Source organism: Diabrotica undecimpunctata, chromosome 4 (genome assembly GCF_040954645.1).
Source record: "Diabrotica undecimpunctata isolate CICGRU chromosome 4, icDiaUnde3, whole genome shotgun sequence".
In the NCBI taxonomy this organism is placed as follows: domain Eukaryota; kingdom Metazoa; phylum Arthropoda; class Insecta; order Coleoptera; family Chrysomelidae; genus Diabrotica; species Diabrotica undecimpunctata.
In genome coordinates this window covers 142923732-142940870 of record NC_092806.1, presented here as the reverse complement: position 1 = coordinate 142940870, position 17139 = coordinate 142923732, and the positions used below count along the sequence as shown (strand labels likewise).

Below are 17139 nucleotides of genomic sequence, written 5' to 3'. Positions count from 1 at the left end.
TGAGGGTCTAGGTCACGTGCGACAAGCGTGCGCTCGGTGACCAGACCTTTCGGACACAAAATTTATTTTCCGATTCGGCGGCTAATTAACCAAACACAGAAAAATCTGGATATCTGTCTGGAACACACTTTTGGGACACAAGTCCAAAGTCAAGTTAAATACTAAATTCAATCAGTCATAGGAAGAAATGCTCGTCTAGGTGGCCTAACTACACAAAGTAAAACGGAGGATGTCTCATTATCCAAGGCAGTCAAAGTAACGCTCAGTACAAAAGCCCCCCTATAATGCAATATTTATATTTATGGTATAGAATAATACAATTTCTTTACTGAATAAAATATCTTTAAAGTCATTTTTTAATTATTAATTAATTCTAGTCTGGACAAAATCGGACACCTTATTTTTTATAATTTTTACCATAGTAAATTGCCTATCAAATAATTGTTATCCCTTAAACAGATCGATTGAGCTCTTTTTTATATCGGATTTTAGGCTATATTAACAAATTTGAGACTACACTAACAATAAAACATTTGAGACATCTACTATACAATTATTTAAAAGCCACCATTATATCTGGTTTTAAAAAATATTGGTTAATATAAAAAAGGGAGATTTTTACCTATTTCGTGTTTAAAAAGTTTAAGAAGGGTCTATCAATGTACGTAAATAAGATGTAAAATCTAGTATTATAAAATAATATTTTTTAAAATGAATAATAGATTCGTTAAAGAAGAATTTTTGAAAGTCAGTTAAGTAATTTATATATTTCTCCGTGCGTTCCCATTTGGGATGAACCTCATTTACCCTCATCGTCGGCCTCTAATACTCTTCCGCGTCTTTCTTGTTTTAAGTTTGAAACAAATAAAATACGAGCCATGATTTTTTACCAATAAGCGGATGTTGTAAAACTTCTATTTTTTCTTCCTCTGAGGCTGCTACAAGCATGTTGGAGATTACTTCCATTTGTCTTCCGCACTTTTTTGGAGCCAGAACACTGAAATCTGGAAAAAAGATAAAGTGCTTGAAATTAAACAATGCTGCAATTGTCACTTTTTGCGATTTAAGTGATTACTTTAAAAGTTTCAAAGAATTTTTTGAGTTATGAGGACGGAAATGTCGTAAGAATTTTATGAAATTTAAAGTGATGGTGAATAATGTACGTTATGATTTCGGGTTATAACTCATTTGGACGAGCAGACGTTAGAAATATAATTTCTAAGACAAATCGGTTTATACATGAATCTCGTTTTTTCTTTGTAATTACTTATAATTTCAAATATAAATGACAACATAAAGTTGTGTACTCTGTAAAATGGCTAAATTTATAGGTTTAATTTTGCCATAAAACAAAATTATGATTTATATACAGGGTGCTTCAAAAAAATGTAACACCATCTCTAGGATAGGTAAAAACCTGAAAAATAAGTAAAAACTTTTTGTAAAGCTATCCATTCCGTAAATTTTATTCAAATATGTTTTGGAAGATAGTACATCCCATGGATTTTTTTATATCTGACTCTTATAGATGGCGCTATTACAAGATTTGTACCAAGTATTATTCAACATAAGTTTTTTAAGGGTAGAATTATTATTGAAAATTCCAAGTGAACTTAATATTATAGGGGAGAGTGTTGTACCTTTGAGCAAATTTTATGTCGTTTGGCTCAAAATGTTTAAGAATTGCTTTATAGCGACCATTGAAACATACAGAAGTAGATACAACCTGTATCTATAAATGACAAAGTATATGTCTACGGATTCGTTTTAGTTACCTTAAAAAAAAAAATTAAATTTTTTTGACAGGTCGTTCAAAGGTACGACACTGTGTTGTACCTTTGCCCACATTATGTTGTACCTGTGGTCAGGAAACAAATTACCTTCGATTAAGAAGAAACAACACAGATGAACGGAATCTTATTTATTACATGAATTTTAAGATGACAAAACATGATTACTTTACATTGTATGTATCAAATTTAACATTAAAGGACATCATATTTTATTGGCGTTGTGATGTTCCAACCAAATCTGGCGAAGGCAGTTTTTTTATTATGTCGCCTTTGGAGACACAAGAGACTTCCCCATCTGAATAAACAAATTTATTGTTTGCAATAACTGTTTTTAAATATTTGACCATGTATTCCTCATCTAAAACATCAACTATCTTGGCAACATAGTATGCAATATTCTTTTTACTGACCAGTTTTACGAGAACAAAATCTCCTTCTTTTAACTTCTAAAAATAGCTCAGTATTTCTCCACTTTTCTGTTGCTCTAATGAATAATTTTCATTTTTGTTTGCCAGAAAAGTTTCTAAATCCTCGCCACTTGAATCTTTTGTTATATTTTTCATCTCTTTGTCAGATTCATCTGAACTATCGCAGAGAACCTTCCTTTTTTTCTTTCTTCCTTTTGACTGACTTTGGTTTTTTAACCTACTTTGCAATAGTTCTTCTTTCTCCGGGGTGTCTGTCAAAATTCTTGGTTTACCACGCTTTCGTCCCTTTTGAGAAGTCTTTCGAGCTACGGCCTACGGCTTTGGGGAATGGGCGCACTACAAACGGGCTTTTGAATTTGAAGTCAGCGTTATTTGCCTTGTTGTCATTAGACTGCAGTAGAAGTGCCAGTGTCAAGTTTGATGTTGATGGATTTGCTGATAGTTGAAGGCTTGATGAGCAAGATGCCATATTAGGATTCTCTTCTGATTCTGGATTTGGGTGATCTGTTACATAGGACGACAGATATTTGTCGTTTTATATAACATATTTAAATATATACGTCGTTAAATATATTTTCATTAACAGGCCATATCCCTGTTTTTTCAAATCCTTTGACAATGTTTTCAGGGGTGAATGCTTTTGCGAATGCCTTGCCTACGAGTTCAGCTACGTCATAAAACACAAACTTATAGGAAGTCCAGGATAGGTTATCATCCACTCATTAGCTATGGTGTTGTAGTAGGTTTTGTATGGTCCAAAAACAGTCCTGTCAAGAGGTTGAGTTCTGTGCGAGATGTGTGGCGGCAACGTTAATAGTACAATATTATTTTCCTTCGCCAAATCAATCATGGAAACTGAATATGGGACTCGTGATTATCGAGTATTACTAGCACTTTTTCTTGCTCTCTCGGCTTAACGTGGGCTATAAAATGCTGCAAGTAGTGTAAAAAAGCTTCTTGTTTGACCATCCTGATGGATTTGCGCCTCCAATTGAACTTAGTGGTGCACCATGTAACATGTGGTGCTTGAAAAACACGCGAGGGAATATCAACATGGGCGGCACATGGTTACCGATGGCATTAACGGCAGCAATCAAAGTTACACTGATCCCTCTTTCTCCGGATGTCATACTACCCAGTTGCTTTACATCTTTTAATGCTATTATCTTAGGTGGGGTACGAACTGAAGAATTCCTGGTTTCATCTAAATTATATATATTGGCAGGGGAAAACTTATAGCGTGACATTACTGTTTAAAGATTGTGGATAAAAGCTTGGATATTTTCTTTGTTAAAACTGGTTGACCTTACCAGGCTTGTAGCCTTGGGTTTCCTTAACGACAATGATGGATGCCGATTCATGAAGTGTCTTAGCCATCCTTGCCTGCAGTTACATTTGAAGTCAAATTGTCTGGTGTTTTTATCTTTTCTTTACGTGCGTAATAAAATGCTAAGATTCTTGCATCTTTTTTTGTGAATCCATAATGAAACGACGCTGCCTGTGTCAAGTACTGAGAACTGTGACTATTGTTCAAGTAAAAACACTTTTTAACGTTGTTCGCTTTATGTTCGAATGTAGGACATTCGGAGTTTACATGAATTCGAATATGATTAGATAAGGTTGTTCGACAAATATCATATTTTTTGGCAGCTTGTCGAAACGGAATTTTATTTTCGAGGCCGTCTTTGACAGCTTTCTGCAAAGCACTACATCCACTTTCTCTTTTTATTCCTATTTTGCTTCATGGCATTTTTTCTATAAAGAAGTTTGGTGTTAGTTTACTTATTAATGAAGTAAAAAATCAATAAAGTTCAATTTTGTAGAGTTGATAAGCCGAATGCAGTGAGGTTAATAAATCACATGAGCGATAAAAATTGCCTTAATGCCGTGGTGCATATTAAAGCAAAGAGACCACCGAGCTTCCTCTGATTTGAAAATTATTTATTGCCCATGCATTAAAGACACACGTCAGTGCCGATTTCGCCTTACTTTAGTGTCTACTTTCAGAGAAATTACAGATAAATTAGAAAAAGTAAAATGTTTTGTCTTGTACCTTTGGCCATTGCCAGTTGTATCTCTGAGTAGGCCAAAGGTACAACAAACGTAATGTTCCAAGGTAAAGTAATATTTACGGCTACCAAAACACATTAATTTTTTAAGGTAAACTTTATGGATTGGTGAACACAAGTTTTAAATAGCAAGCATAGTATATTTCTTACTCTTTGAAATTATAGATGAAACCAGCCACAACTTTGTAACACACCGACTCTTTATGTTCTCGCTAATTATTTACTTTTAACACGAAAAATTCACAAGCCTGACTAAATTCCAAAGTCTTTATATTTATAAAGCGAAACTATTGTAACGACCTCAATTGGTCAATAGCAGAAAGTTAAAGCAAAAATTCTTTCTAACACGGAGAAAACAACAATTTTAACTACAGTGTCCAGAGGTACAAGCGCCTAAAGGTACAACACTCTCCCCTATAATTTTACAGCAAACACATGCTCTTGGTAAACCTCGATACCGTGTACCATTTTCGGAATATTTTGATTTAACAATTATGAAGTAATAAACTATGCTGTTATAAAGTAATGATAAAGTTCTAATAGGCATACCTCGATATTCTCCAAGCTTACCATCGAACACTGACATTTATTGATTGTTATAACGATAAGTCAACAAATAAGTAGATTTTTGAAACCTTGTTTTTATAAAATTATATATTATTAATAAAAATGTACTGAAATGTTTAATACACCGACATGCTATTAACCTTAAGCGAGTGATAGGAAATTTTAGTACGTTATGCAGCTTTTACGTACGCAAAACAGTTTGCTAGAAGAAACTTACCAAGTAAAAAAATATTAAGAGCCGTTGAACGACGTTGTTGAGAAACTGGGGCTGTGAGAACAAATAAAATAAATTTTAGTAGACCAAAAACAACGAAAACAATAAAGAGTTTTTTTTAATTTGTTTGATGAAATACCAACAGTTGGCACGAGTAGTATGGCAAGACAAACGTCTTCTTTAATTATTTAACAAATACTTAAACAGAAGTAGTTACATCGTTATCATTACAGATTGCTGATTGGAGGACGATCTACCTTAGAGTGAATTTTTGTTAAGCGTTACAAGAAAAGACAGCCTTAATTCCAAATTTTTTAAAATTTTTTTTTTTACAGACGGGGTTACCTTTACGCGACAATGTTTATTTATCTTCAATAATGCATACTACTGTGATAAGAATCCAAAGGGATAAGAGTCAAAAGGGTATCACTTGGGCAGCAACTTGAGATAACTATTATATAAGTTACCATATTCTGGCTGGAAATTTAATGGTAGTATGTACTTTGACTTTTTAAACAATCACGTATGCGAGATAATAGAAGATTTAACACTAAAGGAGCGAAGATGGTTATTTTTCATGCACGATGGAGCTTTACCACACATTGATAAAAGGTGTTGTAATTGGTTAAATAACCATTTTCCAAGTCGATGGATTGATAGAGGTATAGATGCTAAGAATGGGAAGAGACAGAGAACTTTTGACTACCATTAAAAGGCAAAAGACAGCATATTTGGGACACATACATAGAAATGATAAGTACGAGTTGTTGCACCTGATTATGAAGAGTAAAATCGAAGGAAAAAGGGATCCTGGTAGACGACAAATATCCTGGCTGAAAAACATTCGCGACTGGACCGGGTTAAACACACAGACGCTCTTAACAAAAGCAGAAGATAGAGACGAATTTGCAATGGTAGGCAACCTTCATTAGTGGAGACGGCACTAGAAGAAGAAGACAATGGCTCCAGTTTGGTCGTATTTTGAGGAAATAGTCTATGCTACAGAGGTGAATAAACGTCTAGAATTGAAAGATAGAATTCAATGTCACTTCAAAAACATCATAGCTGATCCACAACCGTTTCTTTAAAAAAGATTAATGGATTCTTTAGAAAAAAAGGATAAACTTCTATTCCTAAAACCAAATGACACTTTAACCACTTACTCTAATTGAATTTTATTTGTTTGTTATATCAATATATAAATTAACACCATAAAACATTTTTAAAATTATATTTTGAGTTTATTATTTAATGTAGTAAAGATTTACTATCAATTTTCTAAAAAAAAAATCTAAAATAAAGAAGGTAAGTTTATTGGCCAATAAATTTTATAACTTTCTTCACGTTGACTGTTCCCGTCACAAATACCCTTTTATTTCCAATTAAAGTTTTATCTACTGTGTCACTTTAAAGTAGTCTTAAATTATTTCTGCAGTATATTGTGTGGTGGGTAATGTTAAAATTCTTCCAGTTCCGGCTGTAACCGGAAGCTTTTAACCCTTTGCTATTTTCAGTGTAAAGAACACCGTAACTTCTTAATTGTTAGATTTTAGAAATTACACTAATATGAAATATACTTATCGTTTTTTTGATTTAGTTTAATTTAATTGTACCGTAATTAGTTGGAGTCCTCAGAAAATATTCCTCAGAAAATATTAGGAGTAAATCACGAAACGATAAAAGAAATATTGGCCACTAACCATGCAAAATATGGAGTTTTAACCTTTTATGGAGACATCAGTTAGTCAATAACAATACATAGTTCCTTATAGAAATGAAAAACAAGAAAAACAAACTGTGTCTATTGGGGTTCAGTTCTGCATCGATAACTATAGTGTTGTATTCAATGTGGCCTCCGAATATTTTTAACATTAACGAGATTATTATGAGTTATAAATTGTGAATCTCAGTGATATACTGAAATAAACTGTAAGTGTACAAACTTTTTACATACTATTCAGTTAAATTAGCATTAAAGTCAGCAAATTACAATTATTTGTTATTGTTGTCAATAAACAAATCCAGTTTTACTAGCAAAATAACCGCTTTTAGTCAAGAACGATATACCTGTTTTAGCAGGTGTACAGGGTCGGACTTACTTTTTGCGCTTACAAACATTGCGAAGAGTCTTTATTTCGAATTTTCGTATATATAGATAAGTGGTTGTAGAACAACTGTTCTATAACCATACGTAATAATGTAAAAATAATTTTTTTAGATTAAAAAAAAAATAGTTTTAGAACCCTGTTTTTTATACTTTAAAGATAAATAAGTAATATTGGTATACTTTTTATTGTCGTTTTGTTTTTTGATATTTTTGTAGCATTGTTCCTAATTCTAAAGATGGTAAAATCTAATTATGGCATTTTCAATTACGAATTCCAATAGCATAGGCCTATATATTAATCTATTAAACGTGTTTCCATCTATACTCCAAACGAATAGTTTCAAATTAAACTGGCAACCGGTTGTAATTCTTAATCGGCAATAATTTAATCAGAATTCGACCCGTTTTCATGATGATATCGTGATTTAGGGTTATGTGCGGATTATAGTTATATGTATAGCGAATAATCTAATTTGATTGAAGTCACGGTCACCGAAACCTTAATTTTCCTACGTAATTAGGATCAGGATCAAAACAAATTTGCCTCGATACCGCGGGGAATATCTTCTTTATTATGTTTGTGACCGTGTCACGGGTGCTGCTTGAAGGTTGCTGTAAATAATTTATACACGTAGGTAGTGAAATATAAAATAATATTTCAGGATGGACGGACTATTTAAGCGGGAAAGCGTGGTGTTTAAAACTTAAACTCGCATTAAAATTTCACCTTTAAGTGCAGTGAATTTTCAATGTTAACATAGTTAACATAGTAAAGTTAACTATAGTTAACTAACTATAGTTAACTATAGTTAGTAAAGCACTATAGTTAACATAGTAACAATGTTAGGCGTATCTAAATAAAACAGTATAATTTAGTTGTTGGTTCATAATTTGATTATAAATTTATTAATAAATCAAGAAAATTTAAGGAAGTTTTTTTGGTTAATCATAGTAAAAACTAATAACTATTTAAGATGAGATTTAAGCTGCTGATAAATAAGAAAACTATGCCAGTGTCCTTTGGGCTATTGTCGGAAAGTTTTAAATAGCAGCTTAAGTAGGAAAATAAAAATTAGTATCGTGCTGGGTGCATAGGGATATGACTAAAATTCCAACAGTTGATGATGAATGTAAAAGAAAAAACAGAGCGTCATTATTGACCTTTTAATATTCCAAAAAGAATTACAGCTCAACGCAAAAGCAAATAACCAGTTCGAAACCAGGAACCACGAATAATCTAGAAAACAATGAGTTCAAAAAAGAAATAAAGGATCTAAAAAAGGCTAAAAACAGTTTAAACAAAGAAGTCAAGTAAACAAAAAGAAGTTAAAGTAAAGCTGGAACGTAGTATGAAGTTCTTCGAAAGGACAATTAAATCAAAGAACTAAGTAGTACCAGTTAGCAACGACCCGAAAAGCGACGGGACCAGATGAAATACCGAGTGAAATACTAAAGCTCTTCGAAAGTTCAGGTACAATATCTCTCCTTCATCTGTTTAATAAAATTTATGAAACTGGCTATATACCAACGGATTGGCGGTTGTCGACTTTTGTGACGATATCTAACAAAGCAAATGCAAAAAGATGTAGTGACTACCAAACCATCAGCTTGATGTTTGAAAGATATTTCTACGAATTTTGCACTCTAGGATGTACCAAAAAATAGAACAACAACTTGGTGACACACAGTTTGGATTCCGCAATAACCTTGGAACAAGAGAAGCACTATTTAGTATTCAGGTTATGGTACAGAGATGCAGGGATGTCGGACATCCAGTTTATATGTGTTTTATTGACTTTGAGAAGGCCTTTGATCAAGTAAAACATACTGAAATGATAGCCATTCTTCAGCAGGTAGGTATTGATGATAAAGACCTACGACCTACCTACCTACCTATTAAAAATCTTTACTGGCATCGACGTGCAAACATCAGGATTGGCCGGGACACCTCTGAAGAGCTTTAAATACGAAAGGAGTAAGGCAGGGCTGCATTTTGTCCCCGATACTATTTAACATCTATTCTGAGTTCGTTCGAAAATAACTGGCGTCAATATTAATAATTTGAGATATGCGGATGACAATTGACGGTGTTAATTGCAAGCAATTACGAAGAACTTCAACATCTAGTTAATAGGATTACCACAACGTGTGATGAATATGGCCTTCAGCTAAACACCGCAAAGACAAAGGTGATGGTCGTCAGTAAAACGCCAATACAACCGAAAGTGGTAACAGCTTATGGTGAACAACTGGAGAGAACTACCAGTATCACTTACCTTGGTTGTAATCTAAATGAGAACTGGGACATGAGCAAAGAAATTAGAATACGGATAGAGAAGGCCAGAGCTGCATTATTTAAGATGAGGAAACTGTTATGTGGAAACAATATTACTTTAAGTCTGAAAATTAGATTAGTGAGATCTTATGTGTTCTCTACACTTTTGTATGATGTCGAAGGTTGGACTTTGACGGATACACTTCTCAAGAAACTGTTGAAATAAGTTGGATGGATAGAGTTCGTAACGAAGCTGTTTTGCATCGGATGGAAAAGTTACGGAAGTCGTCAAAACAGTTAAAAATCGCAAACTTGAATATTTTGGCCATGTTATGCGCCACCCAGAGAGATATAATATACTCCATTTAATAATACAAGGCCTTTGATTTTACCCTGCATTATATTACTTAGTAGTTCGTATTTTTCATCTCTTGTGATGTGCCCCAAGTATTCAAATTTCCTGATTTTTATGAAATTTAAAACTTTGCATTGTTTTCCTAGTTGTTCGAGAACTTGTTCGTTTGTTTTACGATCCATCCATAATATTTTCAAAATACGTCGGTAACACCACATTTCGAATGCTTCTAGGTGTTTAATGTTGGATTTTTTAAGTGTACAAGCTTCAGCCCCATACAAAAGGGTAGAAAAAATATAACATCGAAGCATTCTTATTCGGAGCAATATATTGATATCGCGATTACAAAAAAGTTTTCTCATTCTATTAAAAGTTGACCATGCAATTTCAATGCGGCATCTTATTTCTTTTGTCTGATAAGTATCTTCTGTGATCCATCCTCCAAGGTATTTATCCGAAGATATTTGTTTAATTTCTGTTTTATCTAGTACTAGCTTAACTTTGATGTTTTGTGCTTTTTAAATACCATGAACTTGGTTTTCTTCAAATTTATTTTTATTCCATACTCGTTGCAATATATATTTAGTTGTTCAGCAAGGTGTTGCAGTTCTTCTAGTGTTTCTGCCAGAAGGACGGTCTCGTCAGCATATATTATGTTATTAAGTGGCTCACCGTTTATTATAAGGCCCTCACTGACCTCGCCAAGCGCTAATTCCCAGATGGCTTCACTGTATAAATTGAATAACAAGGATGATAAAATACACTCTTGGCGGACCCCACGGCAGAATAATACAAGTTAATATCTAACAACATTATGAGTTTACTTACCACGTTCTAAGCTTTACTTTCCTTGCATAAGCGGACTATGTTTTTGTCTCGAAGAAATACTAATGCATGATAGGCAAATCACTTGGAATGAAAGTGAACGCCTGCACCAGATTTTTTTATACTGCGATATTTTTTTCGCTCTATATAAAACTGAGCCACCAAGTTACCAATTTTCTTTTGCTTCTTTCTGAGATTAGTACCTTTCAGCTGAGCAAATTGAATTCCATGCATAATTTTTTGAGTCTCTGTTTTTATATTTAACATTTTTAGGATTACAAATACATGAATATTATCTATAATTGCCAATTAAATTTAGACAATTCTTCGAGGTCCACCTAAACGCCGTCACTAAAAACTAATTAGCACACGCACTTTTTACAATAAAATACTAAAGAGAAACCTGTTTGTCTAGCCACTCAATATACAACAGATCTCATCTCGGAACATCACATCGAAACAATGTTGACAAATGTTTCACTTTGTTTCACGTTATGCTTTGATCTTTACCGCTAAAAATGGATTCATGCAATAGACTACAACTTGTTTTGAATCACAACACCAACTTTATGCAACGCAACACAACATATACCAACAAATATACAAAATTTAATATTGTAACAAGTTTTTGTTGTATTATGTTGAAAAATGTTGCTTCAGTGTGGAAGCGCCTTAATAATCTGAGTTCGGGTTGTATGACAGATTTGCGTAATACTCTTTCTATTGACATATTGGAATATCATTTAAACGTGAAATGTTTTCTTTTTCATCCTTGTTTATATGCCTTATTATATTGTATTCTCCCTACTACCGTCAATGAATGTCATTTTCGATGTTACTGATATATATTTCTCAACGACCGCGTTTAACATTAAATAAAACTAATAAAAAATTTATAGCAAACTAAAAACTTACCTATATTGTAACTAAATTTAAACTGTTCCAATTGTTTCATACATATCTTATCGTCAAGTATTTCTGTTATAAAAATTTCAGGATTAACGATCTGTTGGAAAATAATGTCGGCCACGCTATCGTTGTCCTCGTCGGTGGCCGCCAAGTCTCCTCCTTGCTCTATAAGCATCCTTAGGCAGTTTTTGTGGCTTGACTGGGCGGCAAGATGAAGAGCCGTCCTGCCCTTATCGTCAGGTCTGTTAATAATTTCTGGAGTGCAACGTTTATCATTGAGAATTAGCTCAAGGGTCTTAGTGCCGCCTAGAAGAAAACAGCTTACATAAATATACAATTTATCAAAAAGTTCGGTTTTTAGAATAAAAATGAGAATAGTAGTTTACGAAGGTTAAAAAAGGTAATATGTTAATAATAAAGAATATTAAATATTATATTTATACGAAAATGATGTTATATGATGTTAAATATAGATATAGAGGTTATAAGATACCTACTTTCAATATTTTTTTCAATAATCTAAAAAGGATCATAAAAAGTATATCAAATGCTATTTGAGATTTTGTTTGTAAGGGGATATCTACAATTTATACGTTTCAGACAAATTGCATAACAAAACATATATAAAACTGAAAACGAATTATAGCCTTATTATTGTAGATAGGTTGATTCTGGATAGCAAGGTTATTTAGCCTGGTAATATTTCCTCTTAGACACTAAAATGTCGTCCATGGCGAGCGCAATTTTTCAACTGAACTTCCCGCTCATGTATGAAAGCATTGTCTAGTTTCTTAGTTTCTTTGAGTTGCTCATTATTGCTCAATATTTTAGTTGCTAAACATTTCGTCATCTTGATGCTTTTTGTTATTGCCCTAAAGTACTTGTAATCCAATAAAATAAGGCAAAAAAGGGGGCAAACCTCGGAATGAAAGATAATAAGCTGAAAATTTGCATACGTCTTTATTTTGATGGTATAAAACTTACCTCAAAAGTCTCATATAATCAAGTGTCCGCGACTTAAGATATTAAAGGTCAAAGGTCACGAAAATGAGTTTTCTGCAAATATCTCGTTTCACTTACACTTTATGACATTTAAGGTGGTAAGAAAAATTGTAGAATGGAAAATTCTCTTCAATTTTTGTCTTAAGTACTTTTATGTACCTTCAACTATTCTTAAGATAGAGCGCAAAGAGTGGGGAACCGCTTACCTGTGTATACGGTAACGCGAAGTCAGCCAGTAGGATTCAATAAATAATAAGTATATATAGTTAATTATTCACTTAAAATACTATTATTATCATTAAATTTTTATTATTTATTATTTAATAAACTATATTTATAGATATTAATTATAAAATATATATTTTTTATATAATATTTATTTTATTTTTAACAAACATACAATATTAAATAAAATACTTTTCGTCCATATTACTACGAATATTATATCTCGAAATACAAATCTCTTGTACGGCGGTTGCTATTGTGGAGGGATATTTCACTTGATGATGGGAATGGTAGGGTAGAGCTATTTCTCTGCGTTAGTATTTCTTTACCGAAAAAAATTTATTTTATCGTTCAGTTGAAAACGACATCTTAGCATCGACAGACGTATAATTTTGAGTGAATATTTTTAATTGCAATGGCTGATTTGTGTTTTATTTGTAACAAGTTAATATCAGAAGGTGTCTCTGTGAGTGTTGTGCGTGGCTTACAAACATTAAAAACTGCAAGTATTGAAAGAAATGACGGTCATATAAATTATTTAAATACTTTGACTTCTGTGATGGTGCATGTTGAGTGTCGAAAAGTGTATATAAGTAAGTTCATCAATTCAACAAGACTCAACAAACCAGTGCAGTTATCAAGTCTTCCACCTTCAAGTGCAGCAGCTCGTCAGCATATCATTCGTGTCTATTATCAGACCCAAATTTGGTTGGGAAATGATTTAGAACCCCAAGAATTCGGCTGGTTAATGCAAAATGAATTTCTGGAACCAATAACAACATTTTTACCGCCAGCACCAGAAGAACTGCTGAATACAATATTTTGCAATTGCAAGAAAGGTTGTGGTTCTAATTGCGGATGCAGGAAATCAGGATTGCAATGTACTTTAATTTGTGGGCAGTGTAATGGACAATCATATCTAAACGCTTCATCAACTTCAGATGATTTCAATGAAGAAAGTGAATATGCACCTGATATTCTTGAATATTTTTATTCTGATACTTTAATAAACGAGAATGATGATGATGAATCCGATATTGAGCAGTCAGAGGAAGAAGAAGAAGAAGAAGAAGAAGAAGAAGACGATGAAGAAGAAAATTAATACAAAAATATTAACCATACATAATAAAAGAATATATATTATATTTGTAACTTTAATAAATCGATTATTGGATTAATAAATAAATATATAATTTAAAAAAATAATAAATATGATTTTTTCAGTATTTAATTAAATATAAAAATGATTATTGTTGAATTCTGCACTTGATCTTAATTTATCGTATATACAGCTGTTAAAAATATCATTAAAGTTCATTTGAAATATTTCATTTAATATTGTATGTTTGTTAAAAATAAAATAAATATTATATAAAAAATATATATTTTATAATTAATATCTATAAATATAGTTTATTAAATAATAAATAATAAAAATTTAATGATAATAATAGTATTTTAAGTGAATAATTAACTAGGTAACTTATTATTTATTGAATCCTACTGGCTGACTTCGCGTTACCGTATACACAGGTAAGCGGTCCCCCACTCTTTGCGCTGTATCTTAGGAAGGTTTGAAGGTACATAAAAGTACTTAAGACAAAAATTGAAGAGAACTTTCCATTCTACAATTTTTCTTACCACCTTAAATGTCATAAAGTGTAAGGGAAACGAGATATTTGCAGAAAACTCATTTTCGTGACCTTTGACCTTAGATATCTTAAGTCGCGGACACGTGATTATATGAGACTTTTGAGGTAAGTTTTATACCATCAAAATAAAGACGTATGCAAATTTTCAGCTTATTATCTTTTATTCCGAGGTTGCATCCTTATTTTACCGGACTATTGGTATTTGGTCAGGTCGCAATCCGACATTATTGCTGGTAATTGGCCAATTTTTGTTAGTCAAAATACTATTAAATGAACTACGCACAAAAAATGATTCTAGTGACACAGATTTATATTACAAAATAAACATATTAAAAACAATATCCTCTAATGTTTTTTACCTGATTCTCCCAAAAGATGAAGCTCATTTTTATAGGAAGGTCGAAGCCAGGCACCAGCCTTAAGTAGCATCTCCACAGACTTCTCTCTCTTATAAAATACTGCATTGTAAAGGGGCGTAAAACCTATAAAAAAAAGTTAAAAAAATAGGCCAATTTTTATAATTCGAGTTATAATAAACTAATAATTAAAATAAAACTATGAATTTTGTAGTAGTAGGTATATATAGGATCCACGTAGAATCCATACAATTATTTATTCTGGAATCCGTGTCACGTACATATAGAGTGGTAGAGGAATTCTTTTGACCGTGTTTAAGTGGAGGGGGTATGTGGCACTGTATGCTGTATGCACACAAATTGCGTTATCGCGCCTCTCTTCACTCACAGACTCCTAAATTTTCCTTTCAATGGACCGATCCATATTACCACATAACAATCCATATTACCACAGTTTCGAGTCATTTACTGAGTGATTGTCAATATAAGTAATCTTCCACTTATTGGTGGAATTTTGGTAAATGGTAGGGCACCAGTTTGTCGTAAGGTTCAGAAATTGGCTCCAAATGGGGATGAATCAAAAATTTTTTAACAGGATAGGGATGCAGAAGGCATGGGGGAACCACTGCTACAAAATCTCATAGAGTACCGCCAGAAAAATCATCGTGGAATTAACAATTCAATTGCATGATCTTACTAATCATGAAAATTAAAAGCCAATGTTGTGCATGACAGTATAAATACATTCATACCACGAGACTTAGATCGTAAACCTGCGAAAACCTTGTAAAGAAGTTCAACAAATAACAAAATCTGATTTGAAAATTTGCACATGGAATGTTCAGTTTATTTGTGATTGAAAAACTTGACAACACCATTTAAGGAATAAGAAGAATGAAAATAGATCTTACAGTGTAATGTGTGTATAAAAATTTAAATTATAAAAACTGATTAAAATTTTAGAACGTTTTCGATCTTATCGAACCATAATCAATGAAAACCTCAAAACAAGCATTTTCTCGTTACTATAATAATTAATATTAATACAAAAATAGTTAAATGATGACTCTTATAATGAAAAAATGTGGTTAATGCTGACATCGTTAGCAATTGAAAGTAGCTACTTAATAAGATTTAATAATAATAATGTAATAATATCAAGGGGAAAGATGACTTATGGACATAGGTGAGTAATTGGATAAACAAGTTGCTAATTTAAGAACTTATTTTTAGGTGCAGGTTGAGACATCTACCTTACATCAAGTACTTTGCGCAGTAGATGATACAACGCCACTAAAACTGAGGGAACAAGAAATGCGCATGGACCATCTGACTAATCAAGAAAAAATGAGCACCTGGATGAGTAAGCCTCTGCATGGGCGACATCTCAATGAGATCAGCCAAGAATATGTCGACAATACAGCGTCGAACTATTGGTTGAGATCAGGAAAGATGTTTCCCGAGACTGAGGGCTTTCTACTTGCCATTCAGGATATATGGATATATGGATGCCAAGCCCAAAAAACCATCCAACATCTTACCGGGGGCTGCCAGGTGTTTGTCGGAACTGATTATAAAGACCGCCATGACTCAGTAGGAAAGATTATCCACCAAGAACTAGCTGACAAACTGGGACTTCTCCAAACCGACCATCTTCCTTATTATCAATATATTCCTGACAGAATGCTTGAAAATGACAACTACAAGCTATACTGGAACCGCACTGTGCTCACAGACCAACGAGTGGCACATAATAGACCGGATCTCATACTAGTTAATAAACTTACCAGGCAAACAACACTTATTGATGTGGCGATACCTAACACCAATAATTTGCGTGTTAAATACAACGAAAAGATCGCCAAGTATAGAGATCTAGAAATACAAATCAGGAGACAATGTAGAATGGAAAGTAACCAGACAGTACCTATTATTCTATCTACTACTGGTGTTATTCCCAAAAACCTCCTAGCGAACATAAAACAGCTAGATCTAAATGCACATCTTCATAAGGCCATGCAGAAAGCTGTACTCTTCGTGACGTCTAGATGTGTACGAAAATTTTTGGGAGATACTCCAGCAAACCAAGTAACCATAACACGGAAAGAGTCCCACTAGAGCTCAATCCTTTTGATACCGTAGGTATCTGGGATAAGTGAATTTCTTCCTTAGAGGGGGTGTGAGCCGTATGGCTAAATCTGGATGTAATAATAATAGTGTAATGTAATATTAAATGTCTTAAAAATTAATGCAATGCAAAGTCCATGTTAAATGTTTAAGGGACCATACTGGCCTCTACTCGAAACAAGGATTACATCAGCGTACTAAGGAAGGTACCATCCAATTGACTGCTGGAGCAGGA

At 33.0% G+C, this 17139-nt stretch overlaps 1 protein-coding gene across 3 annotated transcripts in view; it reads right to left on the bottom strand.

The window, feature by feature from the left end:
* The window catches only part of LOC140440135 (transient receptor potential channel pyrexia-like), a 165584-nt gene that overhangs the window by 85119 nt on the left and 63326 nt on the right, over positions 1-17139 (bottom strand). For 2 of the 3 annotated variants that reach the window (XM_072530428.1, XM_072530429.1), the window contains exons 3-6: positions 14781-14903; positions 11549-11848; positions 5075-5125; positions 891-1004 (exon numbers count right to left, since the gene is read on the bottom strand). In XM_072530428.1, the coding sequence (XP_072386529.1) occupies positions 891-1004; positions 5075-5125; positions 11549-11848; positions 14781-14903 (588 nt within the window). The remainder of the gene's footprint in view (positions 1-890; positions 1005-5074; positions 5126-11548; positions 11849-14780; positions 14904-17139) is intronic. The other variant, XM_072530430.1, reaches the window with a different exon arrangement.